The sequence below is a fragment of the Lytechinus variegatus genome, chromosome 14, assembly GCF_018143015.1.
Source record: "Lytechinus variegatus isolate NC3 chromosome 14, Lvar_3.0, whole genome shotgun sequence".
In the NCBI taxonomy this organism is placed as follows: domain Eukaryota; kingdom Metazoa; phylum Echinodermata; class Echinoidea; order Temnopleuroida; family Toxopneustidae; genus Lytechinus; species Lytechinus variegatus.
The window spans coordinates 25,521,946-25,542,560 of NC_054753.1; the positions used below are offsets into that span (position 1 = coordinate 25,521,946).

The 20,615-nt window shown below is 35.8% G+C and overlaps 1 protein-coding gene across 1 annotated transcript; it reads right to left on the bottom strand.

Annotated features, from left to right (window-relative positions):
* Positions 1–278: 278 nt before the first annotated feature.
* LOC121427290 lies at positions 279–19,657 on the bottom strand. The gene is made up of 8 exons (XM_041623628.1): positions 19,578–19,657; positions 18,875–18,920; positions 13,154–13,216; positions 11,619–11,767; positions 10,449–10,810; positions 8,494–8,631; positions 5,385–6,362; positions 279–4,118 (listed from the first exon to the last, which is right to left on the bottom strand). The coding sequence occupies exons 1-8, from the start codon at positions 19,655–19,657 to the stop codon at positions 3,835–3,837; spliced, it is 2,100 nt and encodes a 699-aa protein (XP_041479562.1). The 3' UTR covers positions 279–3,834.
* Positions 19,658–20,615: the final 958 nt, after the last annotated feature.

Genomic DNA, 20,615 nt, shown 5'->3' on the forward strand with positions numbered 1-20,615 from the left:
CTCAGGTTAAGATTTGATGTTGACGCCGCCGCCGCCGCCGCCGCCGTCGCCGTCGCCGTCGGAAAAGCGGCGCCTATAGTCTCACTTTGCTTCGCAGGTGAGACAAAAACTTGACATGAAAGTTAAAAGACAGTAGTTGCAGCAAACAATTAGTGCATGAGAGTCTTTTAAATCAAGGTTAATTGTCAAAATATTTCCATCTACATGTATATCTGGTACATTAATATAAACTTATTTTTGTAAAATCATGAAATCAATCAGCTCAAAATCGATAATTCTGATGATCACTAACACAGAAGAGCGTAAGTGGGACGGTGTATTAATATTGCTTCGAAAAATACCTGACATGTGATGGAATTCTGAGCTTATTTCGCTAATTTTCAGCACTTATACAATTTTCTTTCACAGGGCTATTTGGCACACATCTTTTATTTATACATACAAACACTCAAGTTTGGTGGTAGTTTCAATGGATTCTGTTCAAACTCATTTTGAGATCGTTACCACAACTGGTATCATCTGTGGCCAATAAGTGTTCTAAGAAGCAGCTAAAGAATATAATTCTGCTCGATCTTTATCATTTTTTTTTTCTTTTTGAGAAGACAGGTTAAATTTATCAAAATTAACTCTTCAAAACATCTCAAATTAACTTCCCAACTCTTCATCTATTCATCTATTTTGAAAATGATATCAATACTTTTATGATAATATCACAATGACAAAAATCTACACAGATGCATACAATGTATTCGAATATCACAAAGCAGTAGAAAAGCTGTGCACCAAAATTGCATATGAAATATACTCTCATTTGCACATTTATTATAAAAAGGATGGATTTAGAGATTTTGGCAGAGGTAAAATTCATGTCAAGATCCACCAAAACGGAAGACTGATTTGAAAAAATATAGAAAAAAATAAAACACAAATGACATGCACTTATAATATTCCATATCTACTATTTCTTCCACATTTGTTACATTCAATTTAGAACATTTTAATTGTTAGTTAATAAAAAGTCATAAACATGGTTGACTCCTTATTAACACATTAGAAAGCAGTCGACGGTCTCACGAGCATAACATAGTGTTGATTTTTTGTGCTCGAAATGTAAAATTAAATATTTACCTGATAGACCCTATGCCATTAAAGATACAATTTACAAGTTTCAATAAATTTCATTAAATAATTTTGAAAATTGTGAGTAACTGTTCTTTCAAGTTTATTAACCAGAAATTCGTAAAATTTTAACAAAAATGCTATCCTCTGGTTTAAGTATTTCAGGCTGAATATACAAGAAGGTCAAGTTCATTGACCTCAAATGACCTATGATCCTAACACTGTGACCTGAAATTACTGCAAGTTTCATGAAATAGGACATTAAAGTTTAAACTTAAAAAATCATTTCTGAATTTGACCTAAGAAGATTTTAATCATGCTACTGCCACCATCATAATATTTGTTTTGCATGAATGACAAAATTGAAACAAAGAATAAAATATTGGCAATATCATTTATGATAAATACAAAATAAAATCAAGTGCATGACATCCTCAGCCCTTTCAATTGCATAACTTCAAAGTCTGATATGCCTATTGACGTTTGACAAGAAAAATGTAAAACTACATCCATCGTTATTTTCTTATTCATCTGATTTTCTTCTCTGTTTTTGTGATATTCTCATTTTAATTTTCTCAAACTAACTTGTAGTTCTGGTGGATCTGACATTTTAATACATATGAATACATGTACACTTGCTTATTCTTCTCTTATAGTTTCTTATATTATTATCGCTGTAAATGAATAAAAGTTAAATACTGTACATACTTCAGACATTTAACAAGTACTAAGTCACAGCTTTCGAAATGGTGGTATCAGTTTGAAAGAATTATTTTGTATCAATATTGAAACTTCAAATAATTTAGAAATACTTTCTTATATATATATTATGTATAATCTATTGGTCACACTCCAAGATATTTGTTCAGTATCAAAACAAATAAGAAAACTTTTGTGGATGAGTACTGACATTAATCTAAGGCACCTCCTTAGATTTTCACAAAAAATCTACAGCTTTTACACACATGTATATACATATCAAACATAAAAAGTCCCCAAATACGACCATTTTGCCCCAAGTTGTAATTGTTGAAGATTTATTGTTGTCATCTTTCATATGGAGTCTAGTTGTACAATTTGGTGACACCAAAAAAGAAAAAAATAATAATGATAAAGTGAAACTAGTCCAGTCTCCTCGGACCTCATTGTCCCAGCAAACAGATTCCAGCAACAAGAATTCTTTACCTTAGAATAAAATGGTAATTAGGGCATAGTGTAGAGACCCTTCTTCTTAATGTATCTAGTTCCAATCTTCATGAAATGGATGCGGGAAAGGTAACAGTCATGACACTCCTGGATCTGTCTGAACCACCTTTGAAATTGTGAACCACAAAATTCTGTTAAACACCATAATGTCTCTTGGTATTAAGGGTAAAGCCCTAGATTGGTTCACATCATATTTGTCACATCACTCACAAGCTATTTTGATAAATGGATGTTCTGATTTTCTACCGCTTACCTGCGGGGTTCCTCAAGGCTCTTTGGGTGGGCCTATCCTTTTCTCCTTGTATCTGATCAGACTGAAAAACATTCTTTAGCACCACTGTTACTAATCATATCTATGACAGTGACATTAAGATATTTACATCCTTCAAACCCGATTCAGATACAGCTGCTGCCATCATTAGCAATCTATAGGAAAGCATAAAGGATGTACCCAATAGTTGTGCTCATACTCTCGAAAATTGAATTTTTCTAAATGTGAATTTGTGTTGTATGCCTCTAAAACCCATCTGTCTGAAGTACAAATTTCAACCACATTATTCAAGTTTCTCACACATGCCATAATCTAGGTGTGTTCCCCGACTCATGAAGACGATGGTACTCGAATCCAATACATCTGTAAATCTGTACGGTATCAGTTACACAACCAAGGGTTAATATGCAAATATTCTACTCTTGATGCGACAGAGAAAAATTGTTCATTCATTGATCTCTTCATGTCTTGATTTTAGCAATATTTAATCTACCTTAATCTCCCAAATTACTCGTATACAAAAACTACAGAATTCTGCTGCTCGTTTAGTGACCCTTCATAACAAATCTACCCATATCACACCTGTTCTTAAATCTTCACATTGGTTGCCCAAGAGTGAACGTGTCAAATTCAAAATCCCTTTGCTAGTATATCACTCAGTTCATGGCTCTACTCCGCAGTACAACACTGTTCTCATTAACAAGTACACACCATCTAAGCTTCTACGCTAGATGGTCTCCTTGACAGTTCCAAAATGTAAAACAAAGTGGGGGAAAGGGCATTCATCCATGCGGGGCCCTTGCTATGGAATTCCATCCCACAAGAGATCCGGGATAGCAAGTGTGTTGAAACATTTAAGATGAAGCTAAAACCTCTGAACTCATTTTATCAATAAGGTTTTTTCTTATTTTGTTTGCATTTATTTATCATTATCATTATTTTATACAGCCACAGGCAGTGAGTTTGTATAAAATCATTTGGATGAGCACCAAATAATATCAAACTCCCAAAGAATGACAACAATATGGCTCTAAAACAGCAAGGGCAAATAGCAGCGTACATGACAATTTATTATCATCTCTGGTCATTTTAATTTGTTATAACTGTCTAAGGCTGTCGCATGAAACTTTACAAGCACTACTTGCAAACACTTTCGAAAAATGGAATACTTTAATCATGTCAAATTGGAATAAATGGAATAAGTGTTTTTCCTTACTACCCTAAACCATTCTGGTTTGTCATCTTAGATTGTACTTCTTGATGAACTCTTCCACCAAATGTCCATTTTTGCTTTGCCTCATGGCACGGATGGTACATCTATACGTAAAACTTTGGCCCTTTGTGCTACGGATGTCCATGAACATCTTGAAAGCTAACTCCCGCCCATGCTCCAGCTGGTGGGTGATCTTCATGTTGGACACATCTTTTGCCTCCACACCCAGTTCTCTGCACAGTTTGTCCAGTGTCTTCAGGTCAATATGATCAGCAAGGTCATCTAAGAATTTTTCAGACACCATTTTGTCTGAGAGAACAAGAGAAAGAGAAGATAAAATGAAAAAAAAAAACAGGATAAAAATCTTGAACAAGAATTGGAGAAATGTTGCAATTGCATGCCAAATCGCAGTTCAATTCTGTTTTTATAAGCAGGATCTTTACTCATGTTGTTGTTGAGATGGTAAAACCAGGTATCTCAGAAAATATAAAGGTATACGGTCCTGGGATGCAAGAGAGCACTTGTTGGATATCCAGCTAGCTCTAGCTGTCAATTGACACATTAAACGATTCTTAAAGGTAAATGCTAGTTTTGGTAACAATATCAAAATGAGTTCATACAGAATCCAATGAAATGACCACCGAAGTGTCTGTTTGTATAAATGAAAAGCATGTGCCAAAGGATTCTGGAAGATATTGTGTAATTGCTGAGAAATCAGCAAATAAGCACAGGATTCGGGTAGAGCGTCGGGCCTGACGCTCTAAGCAATAATTATACATTGTCCCACGTGCACTCATCTGTATTAAGATCTTCGGTGTGAACATTTTTCAGCGTAGATTTCAAGATTTCACAAAGTTCAGTTAATGTAACTGTACCAGATCTAGATCCTCCATGATATACTGACAATTAAGCCTGGTTTTACAGACTTTCCCATGAAATGAGTGTTTACTGCAACTACTGGAACTTCTCTTTAGGCATATTCCATGTTCTGAATGCCCAACCTATGGCAATTATCAGTATGCTTCTGATGCCGTGTTGAAGATCCTGGCAGGTTGGCAGTGCCTCCTTCTTCTGTTAGAAGTGAAATCAGTAGATGTTTGGCGCCATGGGTGTGTTGTGAATCTATTTGTGTTGTGAATCTATTGTTCAAGGGGGAATGAACTATTGTGTCTCCCCCCCCCTTGAATAGTGTGATGTCACGGATTGACACCAGTGTTTGGGGCAACGCCAATGCAGCCAAAAGCAGCACAGCATATGTGTCCTGTGCATGAATACATGCACTGCTCAACTGGCTGCTGACTGACAGGTTCATGTGAATTATTTCAATGACCTTTGTACAGAGATGGTGGCGAGTACAGCAGTGTCCAAAAGCACCCTCTTGAATCCTGAGAATGTGCACCTTTAAAAATATTTTAGGATAGCTCAGAAAATGCTGTATTTTAGAACTATGATAAGAGTAGCAAGCTTTCCTTTGAATAGAAAGAGTTCTCTACAAAAATTAACAGACTTTTTTCAGACTATCTATTGAATCATAATTGGGGTATCACAATATGGTAGTTGAGATAATCTACTAACCTGAATTGCTAGATAAATCCTCTTGAGGCACAGGAGCATATTCTTCCATCTTTGTCCGTTTTCTTCCCTTCAAGAAGTTAGAAATGATCTTTCTTTTTGCTTTTTTGTTGGTACCCATCTCTGGGCCAGTTGGCTGCTGCCTCAAGGGATCAGCTTCAGGTAAGCCTCCTACCTTATCCCTAGGTGCCCCAGAGCGAAGAGTCTTCGGACGGTCTGGAGAATGTTCACTCTCCGGGCCCGTCACAGAACCGTCGGAGTCTCCGACGCCACTTGCACCACTCGCCGAAGAAGCTTCAAAGCTCTTCTGCTGAATACCATTGAAGTTTTTATCCTTTGGAGGGGGCCTACCTCTCAAGTCCTTGCCAAGATGAGCAGCGGAAGCACCTATACCAGCAGGAGTATGAACAACAGCTTGAACCGTTCTACTGCAACCTTCTATAACCCCTGGCACCTCTGTATCTGTTCCACGATCATGCAGTCTATCGTTACTACCTTGTTCCTCAGGATCTCCGCTGCCTTCCCCATCTTTAGCTAAATCAGAAGAGCTAAGGTATCTACTGCCCGGAGTACTGATACCATCCAAACCTAAGCTTCCTACACTTCCAGTCACGTTGCTCTGCGCACCCTCCTGTGCAGCTTCCTGTCGCTCCGACCAGTTGGGCGTGGACCCAGTTTCCGAGTCGGTGTCTGCATGCCTTTGAACCAGGAATCTTTCCTTTGGAGGATCATCTAGGCCTGTCCTCTGCGATTCAGAATTCACGTATTCACCCTGACCCAGTTCCACTTGGTAAATATTCTCACTTGCACCACTCGTCCCAGGAGCATCCAGTTCTTCACCACATGCGCCATTTAAGTTTACATATTCTGCAGGAGTGGCTCCCGGTTCTGAATCAAGGTCAGCATGGCTACTTGGTAATCCTGAATCAAGAGTTTTCATCGGAATTCCATTGCGGGCATCTGCAATTTCATTGCAGGTATCTGCAATATGGAAGACATAGTCATGAACGTTACACTTAGAAGTGCTCTATATAAGGGGATCGTTTCATAAGACAATGGAAACATTATTGTAAATTGCCATAATATACATACTGTACAAAAGGATGAAGAAAATACAGCAAATCTATAAACTAATGAAATATATAAATATTATTGTTGCAACTTTTTGATACACATCATACACAAATGGTGCATACAAATAGGGTGAATATGTGTGGGGCCCAGAGGGTATCACCAAACTCGCATGATTCCCAGATGTTTCCAAGAAATATACACACTCTACCCCTTATCTGTGCACCTTCTTAAAATTATCTTATTTTTATCATTCTTTCCTTTCTCTTTTGCACCTTGGAATAGAATATTTCGAGAAAGATGGTGCTATAAAAATGCCTATTATTATTATTATTATCATTATTATTATTATATCTGTATTTTTTTTCTAGTTGCATTGCTCTCAAAGTTTAACTGCTTGAGCAGTCCATGTACAGAGTAAAAAATAAGAGGGGATATATTTTTTCCCCCATATTAGGGCAGTTGCCAAATTTTGGGGGCTACTTCTTTCATATGAAGGGTTGTTTTGGGGGACAGTAAGCAATTATGCTGTATATATACTAAAGTATCATTGATCTGCAATCTGTTACATGTATATGGAGAGTATTGTTTTCTAAACGTTCTTGAATATCGTCTGTGGTAGATCCAGGGAAGACCTGATGAAATGATACTTGATTTTTTTTTATTTTTACCCTAAATCTCCCGGGGTATTTTGATTCTTGTCATTCCCGGTGGGGGGCCCATTATGGCCCCCCTTTAAGATCTCGGCCGCCAATCGCGCGAGCGATGCAAAAATTTGCACGCTGGTAGTGTGCGATGTAATCTACAAGGCTGTATGGTAAAATTTTCCAAAACAATGAGATTTTATTTCATATCAATTAATTATGCTAATTTATGCATAAATCATACTTTTTGCTCTAATTCACTAAATAAAGCTCCTAGAATGCTAATTTTTGGTAAAAATTTACTTTGTAGCATTCTTAACAATCGTAATTCAAAAAAACTTTGGTTTGGAAATAAATTTCTTATGTATTTTATTGTTTTATGAATTTCTTATGTATTTCTTTGTTTTTTTACTTTTTGTTTTTTATTGTTTTTTCAATGGAAATTGTTCCAGACATAATTCTGATCATAAACAAGGCAAAATTAATTAAGTTTAATCAGTAAAAGTAGAAATAATGATACATTTATGAATTTTGGCTAAATACGCAATTTGCATTGGATTTGTACATGAAATCACATTTATGAGCAATTTTGGGTCTGACATGCACTTGCATAATGTTGCGTAATGTCGTAACCGCGTACCCGGGCGTCACAAATTTGGTCTCAAAATTTGCGCGAGACTTGAATGTAAAAAGTCGGTGAGCTGCGAGGTGAAAAAATTTCGCGCAGCAGATATATCGCGAAAATTGTCCCCCCGAGAGAATTAGGGTTAAGGGCAATTAGGGCTCTTGTGAGGGCAAAATCACCTCTTGCCCTCATGCATTCCTTACACTGCCATAAAGCAAGGTAGCAATGTACTTTTTAAAAAAAATTACTTTTATTTATTTATTATTTATTTTTAAAATTTCATTCAAGCAATCTGAAATCCACCAAAGAAATATCTCTAACATTATATATTTATTTTGTAGTTGATAAATAGATAACTTATGCACATTGCATTATGCTGTACATGTACCTTTTTTATGTTCAATTTCAATTTATCATTTCTCTTTGTACATAGATGTATATCTGTATAATAATTGGAAATATATGTATTGATGTATAACTGATTTATACGACATACAGTTATGAATGTTTTTGTTTATGTTATCATTGTATATATTCTAAAACAAAATGTTCATGCCAAATGAATGAAGTTTGTTAATAAATTCAAAATCAATGTTAAAATAAATGGATTGGACAGAGAGGAAGCTTGTTTTCATGGCATTGCCCAAACATGCCTCCAAGCAAAGTATTACAATAATATTATTTTGATCTGCATTAACTTGAAAGAAATAATTCTGCACTTTCATATGGTACTCAACAAACCAAAATCTTTGAAAGGACAATGGAGACTTACGTGTTCTGAGCTGGGCTTTCAGCTCTTTGATCTTCCTTCTTTGCTTAAAAATAAAGCAACAAAGAGTAGTGAGTGCCACAACCAGGACTGCAAGTATCACGCACACTGTTATTGCTATGGTCCTGTATTCTGTATTATCTGTATTCACAACAAAAACCAAATGAAATATGATCATGGCAAGTTATAAGATAATTTTCAAATGAACCAAATCTGGGATACAATTCATTGTTCTTGCCCCCCCCCCATATGTCAGGAGCAATATTTTGAAAATCGTCTTAACACAAACATTTTTGTATCTTCAGAGTTGTCATGAAATAGGTATTCTGAAAATTCTTGTTGTTATCACTATATCTTTTCTTCTATCTTTCACTTCTATTTGTTTAAAGGTTGACTAAAGAATGGGCGTTTCCAGAGATAAAATATGGGACGTTCTTATAAGACAATTTTCAGAATACCGATTTGGAGATAGAATCAGAAGCTGACATTTTTTCTCTCTCTCTATGACAGAGAGAGAGAGAGAGAAGAGTGAAAGAAAAGGAGAAAGAATGAATCACTAAAATGGAAAGAGGGAGAGAGTAAATTAGAGAGGAAAAAATATTCTTTTATAGGATTGGTTTAAGTCCTTAAGGTCTGCTAACCAGTTTGGGTAGGAAACTTCCAGCAAGTGAAGAGCCAATGTATCTCTATCTTTAAAGGGGAAGTTCACCCTGACAAAAAGGTTTATTTTTGAAATAGCAGGGGGAAAATAAAAATATTTGTGAAGGTTTGAGGAAAATCCATCAAAGATTTAAAAAGTTATCATGATTTTAATTTTTTAATTTTATTTGTAATGTGATATGCGAGCAGCTTCACCATATATCATGGGGGGAAAAAAAATTCAATGAAATGCCATTTTCTCAAAAAAATGTAATGTTTTTCATTGAATCTTTAGTATTTAACAAGGCAAAAGCCATTTTGTGTCTCACCCACTTATGAAAATAAACAGAAATATCGTGATTTGTGAGGGCACGCAACAAATTTGTATAAAAACTTCATTGTGAAATGACTGGGATGGAATAACACTTGTCATAAAAGCCTTGCCTGTAAACTTTAATGTTGACCTGAAAATTACCTTTGACCTTACCATGTGACCTCCGACTGCAGAATAACATGCAGGTCGCCTAAGTACATGTACATCTACCATCCAAGTTTTGCCAAAAAGTGACTTACGGTTGCTGAGTTAGGTGTCATAAGAGTCTTGCATGTAAATTTAACGTTGACCTGAAAATGACCTTTGACCTTACCATGTGACCTCCAACTGCAGCCTGACATACAGGTCCCCCAAGTCCATCTACCTTCCAAGTTTGGTTGAAAAGTGAATTACGGTTGCAGATTTAGTCTTGCATGTAAACTTTAAAGATTTAGGTGTCATATGAGAGTCTTGCATGTAGACTTTAACGTTGACCTGAAAATTACCTTTGACCTTTATGTGACCTCCCACTGCAGCATAACATGCAGGTCCCCCAAATCCATCTACCATCTAAGTTTGGTTGAAAAGCAACTTATGGTTGTGGAGTTATGTGTAATTAAAGTTTTGTGATGGACGGACGACATTTGGGTCCCTACGTCTCGCCTTCACCTCTGGTGGGCGAGACAAAAAGACAAATTATTTCACACCTGCTCCTAAAAAAATAGTAATCATGAACAATTAAAATTCATGTATTTCATAAAAAAGTTATGGGGCAGCTTCTCATTCATGATGTCACCGCAAATCTAAAAGTTAAACTCCTAATAACTTTCTTAATCTTTGATGGATTTTCCTGAAACCTTCAAAAATTTTGTTTTCGTGATATTTTTACAACAAAGTTTTCTTCAAGGTGAACTTCCTCTTTAAGAGCTTCTCATATAATTCAACATAATATCGTTCTGAGGAAAGACAGTTAGTACAGAAATTTGTGAATAAATCAATACCATACCATTAGATGATGATTGAGGTGGCTTTTCTATTCCAGCCTGACTAGTTGGAACAACTTCAGTTGTATCGACGATGCCATAGGTTACTCCTCTGGTCGTCTTGTTCTCAGCAACCGCAGTGGTGATCCTTGGTGCGTTGGTCGGAGACTGGGTCGATGAAGGTGTAGGAGGGTAGGTCAGCGGTGCCACGGTGGCTGGGAAGGTGGGGACAGGTTCTGGGGGAATGATGTTCTCACAGATGGTGTCCGTCTCATCGGTGCACTTTTCCTTGATCCTTTCGTTGGCACCGCACTCGGAGCAAGGGTGACATGCGGTGCACCGGTTGTAGTAGGACTGGTAGAACTTTTGAGGGCATGGGTCACATCTGCATAGAAAGGACAAAGTTAATTTGTTTCGTGAACACCAGGCTTGGGCGTTGAAAGATTTTGGCAGGAAATCTCAGACATTTTAACAAAATATGCAAGTGAGACATTTATCTTCATTTGCAATTTTGAAGATGAATAAAAAGGTACTGGACCAAATCCTGATCAACCAAGAAGAATTTTTAAAATAATAGTACGAAGCAGGGTTTCTCAATTTTCTTGGTTCAATAATCACTTTGCAGTGTAATTGAAACCATACAAAAAAATTGGTTTGGAAATCATAGTATCATGTGAAAAAAGTTATGTATATAGCTACATAAGGAAATGTTAGCCTTAACTTGGTAGATAAGTCATTCTTTGGCAACATTGTTTTTTTTTACATATTTTTTTTCAATTTAGCTGTCCACTAGTCTGGACAACTGACTCAGACAAGTGTACTTGGCCAATCCTAGAAAGACGCTTGCCCACTTGCCCAACAATGATATTTACTGGTCTCATACCAATGAACAGGAGTCAAGTGTTGAGCTCTGTGCTATGAGACGCATATACATGTAGAGTCTGCCACCCTCTACATGCATCTTGTAGCTTAGTTACCAACAAAGAGAACAAGATGGCCGTGTAAACATCGGCAAGTTTTTTTCCCGTCTTCTCACATTTTTCTCTGTGGCAAGACTGAACAGAACATTCTTGATAAACATATCAGGATATTGTTTTTATCAGAATACCTAACCAGAAAAACAAAACAAAACCAGAACCCGCACACATTCCAGTATTCCGTCTGTTCCGACCCAGGCCTAATTTGAGACTTACATTCTTGACGTGTCGCCATCTTGGCCGATGCACTCGGCAATCTTAAGCTGACCAGGGTTGCATAGTAAGATGTTTGTTGCTCCATTGGGGCAGGGCTCATCATAGCGTTCCAGGGTTTCACCAAACTGACATGATTCCCAATCAGTTGCCTAAAACAAAAAAAAAACAAGAAAAAAATAGACAAAATGTGTTGTTGTTTTTTTATTCAGTGAAAGGTATGTAATAGGTGTTGGGTGGCTAATGAGCAAGCACATTCATCGTAGCATGACCCAATCTTGTCAATTTTTTTCAGCGCAACCTGATTTTGACATTAAAGTTTCAAACTCATCTCACTTTTGTTTCATCCGGGGATAATATCAACTGAAAATCGTAATAATCTAATAATTACATTGCCCAACCCAGTAACCTACGGTACCCCTCTCAACTCACTTTATGTTTTAGCGTATTTACTACCATTTTAAAGACATAAATAATGTGAGCAATGTGATACGCAAATGCGAGGTAAACATCTTCGCGCTTCCCACAAAAGAGATTGGGGTTCGAGTCGAGTCGAGGTCGTATCATATAGCATAGTAAGTGAGTCAAAGAAATCCCGGGAAGAAATCTTGGACGAAATAATCGTCAAGTTTATTAGTGAAAAGCAGATTGTGTTATTAAATATATTCATTTTTTTTGTAGATCTAGGCCTGTTTTACAGCTGTCGGCCACGGTTGTCTGGGAAGTTCACGGTTGTCGGATTTCCCCTGAAAATTTTCAGGGTTGTCGGCGCCCGACAACCGTTACGCGTGGTAGCGAGAACGTTGTCTCGTAGTGGGTATAGAAATATAGAAGAATAATTGAACATGCTGTAAATGAAACATCACACCTTTGAAAAAAAAATACATAAGAATCATGGTTTCCTTTCCCCGAAATGCAGTGTACATGTATTTAAGTTTTATTATGTCAAGGATATTTGGAAATACATGCTTTGGCTGTTTTACATGTAGTACGAACAATCACAGCACTTTATTAATTCAAGAACTGAGTCCTGCCAGGTACCCAATTACTACACCTGGGTTGAGAGCAGCACAATGTGGATCAAGTTTTGTTTGAATTGGTATCAAATTCATATGGGTAGAAAAATATGACTTGTGTATCTTTCCCTGAAAAGAAGGACTGCTCCAGGGAAATTAGAATAGTTTAACCAGTCCTGTGGATTATTAAGTTAAGTGTAATTAAGAGTCATGCGTCCATATGTCAACATACACATGATATTAAACACACAATCTCACAGAGTATTACTTATATACATGAAACATGCACCCTAAAAGGATCAACTGACCCATACGGTGATGTATTATAAACATCTACATGAACCTAACAATGGACTACACCTAACTAGAAGTGATGAGTATTTAATCAATCTTTAATATTTGTGAAACATTCCCCTGTTTGGATATAATTTTTCGCAAAACCATGGGATGCAGGAATCATTCTGTTAAAAAGATGCCAATTGCGCCAAAAAAAGAGGAAGGATGAAAAAAGAAATGAATTACCTTCAGACTCCTCCCTATATGTCTCCAGGTATAAAATTCAGATAATCTTTGTCTGTTCTCCACCTGTTCAGGTTAACAAGAATAATCATTAATTAATTGGTTATCATATTTAAAAACAGCAAAGAAATTTAAGCCCAATGAAAATCATGCAATAACTCGCTTTTGAATACACCTTTTTGCATTGACGTCATCATGCCGCCAATAGAGGATGAAGTCATTGCCTCGCATGCATTGGTGCATCTCTAATAACTCAGTTTATGCAATTCTTACAAATATCCTTTGAGGGTGACAACATATTTGCACCTGCAAAGTAGCGAATGCAGGGGTGATTAAAGGGGTTCAACCCTCCCTTAAATTTTGTTGATACCCAAATCCCCCCCCCCCTCCACAAAAAATTTTTTGGAAGACATTCTTTTTTTTTGCTTGTAAATATTTTTTGAAGGAACAAAACAATGTAAGATTTGTGGTGATGACTTTTTTTCTTGTCAATTCTTTTTTTTTTTGGGGGGAAGGGGGGTAGGAAACGACCTGAAATTGGTTGTGAAATTTGAGGGGGGGGGTTGTCAACATTTCATTCAGCTTGAAACCTGAAACCCCACTAAAAAATCCTGTTTACGCTACTGCTCCTGTGATAATTGCTCCGGGCTTTATTTCATCTAAGATGTGGGTTATTAGGGTTGGAATAGGGTTTTATGTTAGCTTTAGGATTAGGTTTAGGGTAGGGTATAGTGTTAAACCCAGGATTGGAGCTAATTGGTCATTTGATTAGTGCGTGGAATTTAGAGTGGAATTTAGAGCGGAGCAGATGTCATGGAACCTCTCTGAGTTTATAGCATGTCCTTCTCAAATTACTTGCACAAAGCAGCACCAAGTCACTTCAATACATGTAGGTGGTTTCACACTGGCCGCCTCGAAGTTCATCAGTTTCAGGTATTTTAAGTGTGAAAGCAAATTATGCGTAATCTCCCCACAAGAAAATACCAGCTAAAATAGTAGGTATTTGTCAAAATCACAAGAACTTTGCGGGGACTTTTCCAAGGTCGCAAGTATTTTGGCAGTGTGAAAGCAAATTACAGGAACTATTAGCTCAGCGTGTAGTTGGGCATGGGCGCCATGGGTGGCTGCTGAGCTAGCAACTTTGAATCTCACGCCTTGCTTGCTCGTAACTTCAGAAACTTATCCCCAGGGAAGGGCGGGGAGGTGTCAATGCGAAAAATAATTAACCAGTATTTTTTAGCCTGAGAAAGTCCTTGGAAGTAATTTAACAGGGATTCTTGTGAGAGAGGCCGTTTGATATCAAGCAAGTCAATAGAAGGCGGGGGGGGGGATGGTGGTGAAATCTTGATAGATCCATGATGCAAGAAAGAGTATATATGCCCTATTAATTATAGGCCAGAAGTTTACATACACCCAGGAAATTCAAACAAAAGTTGACACTAGCCAAACATCATAAAATTTACTGTATCTTATGAAATATTTGTGCTATCTTGACGAATTTGACATCAAACAAATGAGTACGTCATACCCCTTCATCACATTGCTTTGGCATAAGGAACTGAAAAATATTTAGGTGTCATTTTTTCCCCCAAGAATCTTCATATTTTAGACAAATTAAAAATAAAAACTTGACAAAAACTTTTCATATTTGTGCTAATTTCTTTCTCAACACAAATATTTCAGACTACAATTTTTTGTTCATTGGTGGCATATCATGATAGAAAGTGTAATATAAATCATATATTTGAATTTATATATTTCTATGAAACAATTTTTGAAAATATAATAACAAACAATAAAATACATTTGGCATTTTACCTGAAATATATTTTAATCCCAATGGCATCCCAATCATGTGAATGAGCTTAATATGCCCTTTCATTTGATACCAAATTTGTCATGGTAGCATTTATATTTCTGAAGATATATTAAATGTTACGATGTCTGTCAAGCGAACAAATTTCACCGAATTCCATGGGTGTATGTAAACTTTCGGCCTCAACTGTAGCTCAATAATGAAATGTAAAAGCTTATATATCATAAAGTTTAAAAGTTTTAATTTTTTTTACCATACAATTACTGACCTCAAATAACCTTTGACCTTCACTTGAAAACACTTTACTCATGGCATGTTGTCATTGTCTGAAATATCTTTTGCTTTATTAGTGTCATCAAATTTCTTCAAATGCTTTGAAACTGTAATTATTTTCCATAATTATACATGTAAGTTTCAATGACCTAAATTACATGTATATGACCTTGACCCAGTATCCTATAAAATAAACATGACTGATGACACAGTACTTGTTTCATTTTCAAACGATTTCACTATCAAAACAATAAGCTTTTTCGCTGTGACAGTACTAGCACACCACAGTTAAACCCATTTGTTGACCCAAAATGAACTCTGACCAAAATTCAGTGACCTACAGGCAAATATCACATCAAAAGATCAATACAGTTTGATGTAAAGGTCCATGAAAAAGGATCTTATGATACAATAATACAGGTTCATACAGTGTATTTGCAAAGTTATGAGGCCGCAACCACTATCGCCATGACCGGAACCCTGTCTTACTTGTGCTATGAAGGCAAGAAAATAAAATGATGAAGGTTTGCAATAAAGTTCAAAACAATGTTCATGATGATGCCCTGGGTAAAAACTAAAAACTGATATATTGAGAACAATGAAAAACATGACATAACTCAAAATTACAGAATTTAGACAGTACAATCAGAATTTAGACCAATAATACAGTATCACTAATTGTATGCATTCAATGTGTAAATAGTATGGAAGCCTAAAAGTACCATCCAGATGTTCAGATTATGATCTTGTTATTTCTACACCCTTTGAAAAATGACATGATGACAAGATCTCGGATCTCACAATGTCTATATCCCATGGGAGAGATGATCACATGACAAGATCTTGGATCTTGGATCTTGTCATGTAGACTTACATGTACATCCAGTGGGAGAGATGATCAGATGACAATATCTTGGATTTCGTCACGTCTATGATCAGATGACAAGATCTTGGATCTTGTCATGTCTACATCCAGCGGGATAGATGATCAGATGACAAGATCTTGGATCCATGATCTTATGATCTGATCATCTCTTCTACATTGTAAAAGATGTAGACATAACGAGATTATTATCTGAACATCTGGGTGGCACTTTTAATAGTACTGCCTTATATTGTTATTCTTCAGCTTGTAAAAAAGGGAAAGACATTCGCTCTAATGCTGTACTGAGAAGTACACTGTGTAAATTGTGACATATACATGTATGTTTGGTCTCTTGAAATATTAAAGTCTTCTGCATATTATGTAATCCAAACAAAAATATAAAAAAGCAGCAATGTTGAAAATTAAAACAATAAAATGTACAAAATAATAAGTAGTACATACATGCAATATATCAAACGATTCATGGCATTTATGCAATTCAAGGAATTATTTCTTGAGAGAAAAAAAATAGCGATGATTCATTAAATTAAGTGATGTACCATACCCTGTAAGCAAACAATCCCTAAACAATGAATTACAAAAATGCCAATTTAAATCATTACCAATAAAAAATTGCAAAATTGTTGAAAATTCCACTACCGGTAGTTGACAGTCTTAACCACAAACCACTACATGTACTAAATTGTACTATGTATTGTGGGGAAAGAAGCTCTGTAAAATTAAACTACATGTCTACATGTACTTTTAATACAATCACAAGTACACCATAAATTGTGTGGAACTGAAAATAAATCAATATGAATCATTCATTACTAGCATTTCTTTTTGTCTCTGTTTGTGTGTTCATAATAGCACCTCTTCTTTAAACATGCTCAATATGACAAGACAGTAAATTCTGCTCTCCAAGTGCTTGCAGAAAGTATAAAGGGGATATTAATGAGAAAACAAATCGATTTTTAGCTTATTTTTTTAATACTTTTTAGTGAAGAATGTGAATGGATATTGATAGGGAGAGTAAATTCCAGATACCGGGAATATTTGATAGTGTTGTGCAAACATGCATACTGTATGGTACATGTACTTAAAAATATAGCATGCATTAATCACATAGACAAGACACATTTACGCAATTCTACATTGAGACATTGAGCAATAACAGAGAACGGTGCTGGTATTGAAGTCTTGCGAAACTTATTTTTCATGAGTGAGTGAGTAATCATGATGACTACTCCCTTAGCTCATTCAATAACGATCGCATTTGTGAAGTTTGGACTTTGATTTCAAGTACTGTTCAAAATATGAATACTGGTTACATGTATGTCTACATAAATCGTTTTAGTGTTCTATTCCATTTGCTTTCTTCTTTTTTTCTCTAGTTTCTGATATGTTTGTAAATGTTTTATCTTATCAAAACATATTCAGGAATATGAATGAATGAAACTGATTAGATAGATATACTCATGTATATGTATCCATGTTTACAAACTAAAGTTTGACTTTGTACATTAATTTTTCATTATAAATACAAGTCACATAATGTGAAGCTACATGTACATGTATAGATCAGTTTCATGCAAAATTACAACATAATCATATAATTATTTTTTTTTCAAATCCAATTAGAAGCGATAAAAAATAAATCCATGCATAAAACTTAAAGGGAATAAAGAAAAAGGGACCACCTATTGGAATAAACAAGCCTCAACCCCACAAACACAGTTAATTTGAATGAGTTTGAATGGAAATTAAAATAAAAATACATTTTTTCAGATTTATTTCAATTTCAATAAATCAAAGACAAATTATCGGATAAACATTATTAAAACAATCAATGGTTGCTAGTTTGCTATTAATGTAGAGGGACTAAACTCACTAAAGGTTTATTGGTATGGAAATTTACTTGGTACATATTGCTATTATATGTAGGTCTAAAAGCATGATTACTCTAATGCCAACTTTAAATAGTTTTGACCAGTTGGTCTACATTCAAATTTGTCTATTTTCCCCTTTTTTTTCCCGGCGTTAAATGAAAATTTGTTTCATAAACAGTTCATTTACATGTAAGTAAAATAATAGTCGTCATGGTATTTGCCCCAATGGCATTGGAAATATAAAATTAAGAAAATATGAAAAAGTGTAAATTTATGGAACAAATAAAATTTCAGGACCGAAATGATGACATAAAAAAACACACTTTGTTTTTGCATTTCAGAATTTTTGATACCATATTTTGGTAGAGCATGATGACATACCTCCACTGCCAAAATTTACTGTGTATTATTGGCAAGATTAAAATGTAAGGAACCAGGCCAATTTCAGAGATCAATGGGGCTAATTATGTATTCATGAGGTCATATCTCAGGCCCCCATGGACCGATTCCCATCAAATTTTGGTGGTGGAGATATATTATCATGCTCTACAAAAATATGGTATCGATAATGCTGAAATGCAAAATTGGAATATTGATGTCACACTTGGGTACTCTTTAGATCAAATGGTTAGTAGACAAACTGGTTGTAGATGCAGTAGTAAAGTCGACCATGAGTGATAAGACCAAACAGAAAATAGATGAAGCAGGAAAGAGCTACATGCACGTATCAACAATTTTTACCGTGACACATTGCCAGACAAAACCCATATCCCATTTTCTGATTTCAAATCCTACAAGTACTCCAGTACAAACAAACTTAGATAACTCCATGCTACCATCACCAAAGAAAATGTGACACTGAACATGCTATAACTCACAACATGTTCTGCTTTGATAGCGGCACACTTGATAGTAAAGGTTGTACTTCAGTGCAAGAAAGCTAGAATAAAGGAAGTGAGTGAAGTAGAAAGTAGAGAATTACAATACAGGTGCTGGAAAAAAGACACAAAATGTTCATTAGGTCTATACATGCAGATTTGGAAATAGGAATATCAACTCTTTTTAAGTACAGAGTCTAGAAGTCTCTTGCTGGAATGCTCCCAGAGGAGTGGAGAAATTGCATAATACACTGGCACGTATTCTGAAGTCAGGATTGACTTAGACCACGGTCTAACAATGTGCTAAAATTATGGGCAGCCAAAAGTGTCAAAATTTTTATTAAGTTGTATGTTTCTTATGTTTATTGTGCTTTTTCCTGATTCATCGAAGGTGAAGACAATTATCTATTTATACTTTCTAGATATTTATGAATGATTTGAGAGCCAAATGATGAGTTGAAAAATTATATCTCTTCTGTTAGTGATTTATGTAACAATTGGCTATCCATACTTAAATCACAACTTTAAACCTGAGTTTAAGTTAAACCTGACTTCAGAATACGGGCCACTGTCTATAGGGCAAAACCAGAATCAAACAACCAGAACAAAGTTATATCTATCAATGCATCAATGTTAAAACATAATCAAACCATCAAAAATATGACAGGAATGTATGTTTGAAATACCTAGTCCCCACTGTTACAATTTGCACCACGATTCAAACGGCGTACTTAATCGTGGAGTAATCGTAGGGATCTCACCAGATCGTATCAGATCAGTCATGGCAATTGTGTTGATCGTAGAAAATTTTGAATGGTTCCAAAGTTTTTGTGATCAGTTTAACGCAAAAGGCCTGTCATGGCTTTCGTAAAGGATCGCATGGCAGTGGGAATGAGCCTGGTATAAACCAAGTTACATCATTGCATGATTTCACTTGAACCCTATGGCCTGTATTCTGAAGTCAGGCTTAACTTAGACTATGGTCTAACTCTGCACTAAAAATTATGGAAAACCAAACATGTCAAAATTTTTAATTTTCCTGACATTCCAAACTCGTGAATGGTGAAGGAATTTTTCCTATTAAATGATTTGAGCAAAAAATGGGCTGATACACATTATATTGTTAGAGATTCTTTGTTGTGCTCTTTCCAAACTCATGAATGTCACAGATCCATAACATCAATCCTGACTTCATGTTCCAGAAAGCAACGTATCAGAGTACCAGAGGCCATTCTCAAAAGCTAATAAAAAATCATTCCAGACTGGACATAAGGAAACACTTTTTTAGCAAAAGAGTAATCGATAGCTGGAATAAACTTCCTGAAAAAGCTATCAAATCGTCCTCACTCCTCAGCTTTAAACAGAGACTATCCAAATTAGGTTATTAATGGGCTACAAAGCCCCCAAAACCCTGCCACACTAATATCTACCTACGTGAAGATGGAAGTGTGGCACTTCAAGGTATGATTAATGCAACTATTGGCTGTCCATAGTTAAATCACAACTTTAAACAAGAAATTGAATTAAACCAGACTTCAGAATACGGGCCTAAATGTTTATTATCTACACTATTTATACTATGAAAAGAAATTGTTCACTTACGTGTGCTTGGTCATTTATTGGCAGTGATATACAGCATTCTACCAAAATAAAAATGATGATGTACAGGCAACTGGTCAAACTCCCTAAATGATTCTCCATCCCATCTAGGGGGAAAAAAATTAAAGAATAATTATTTCAA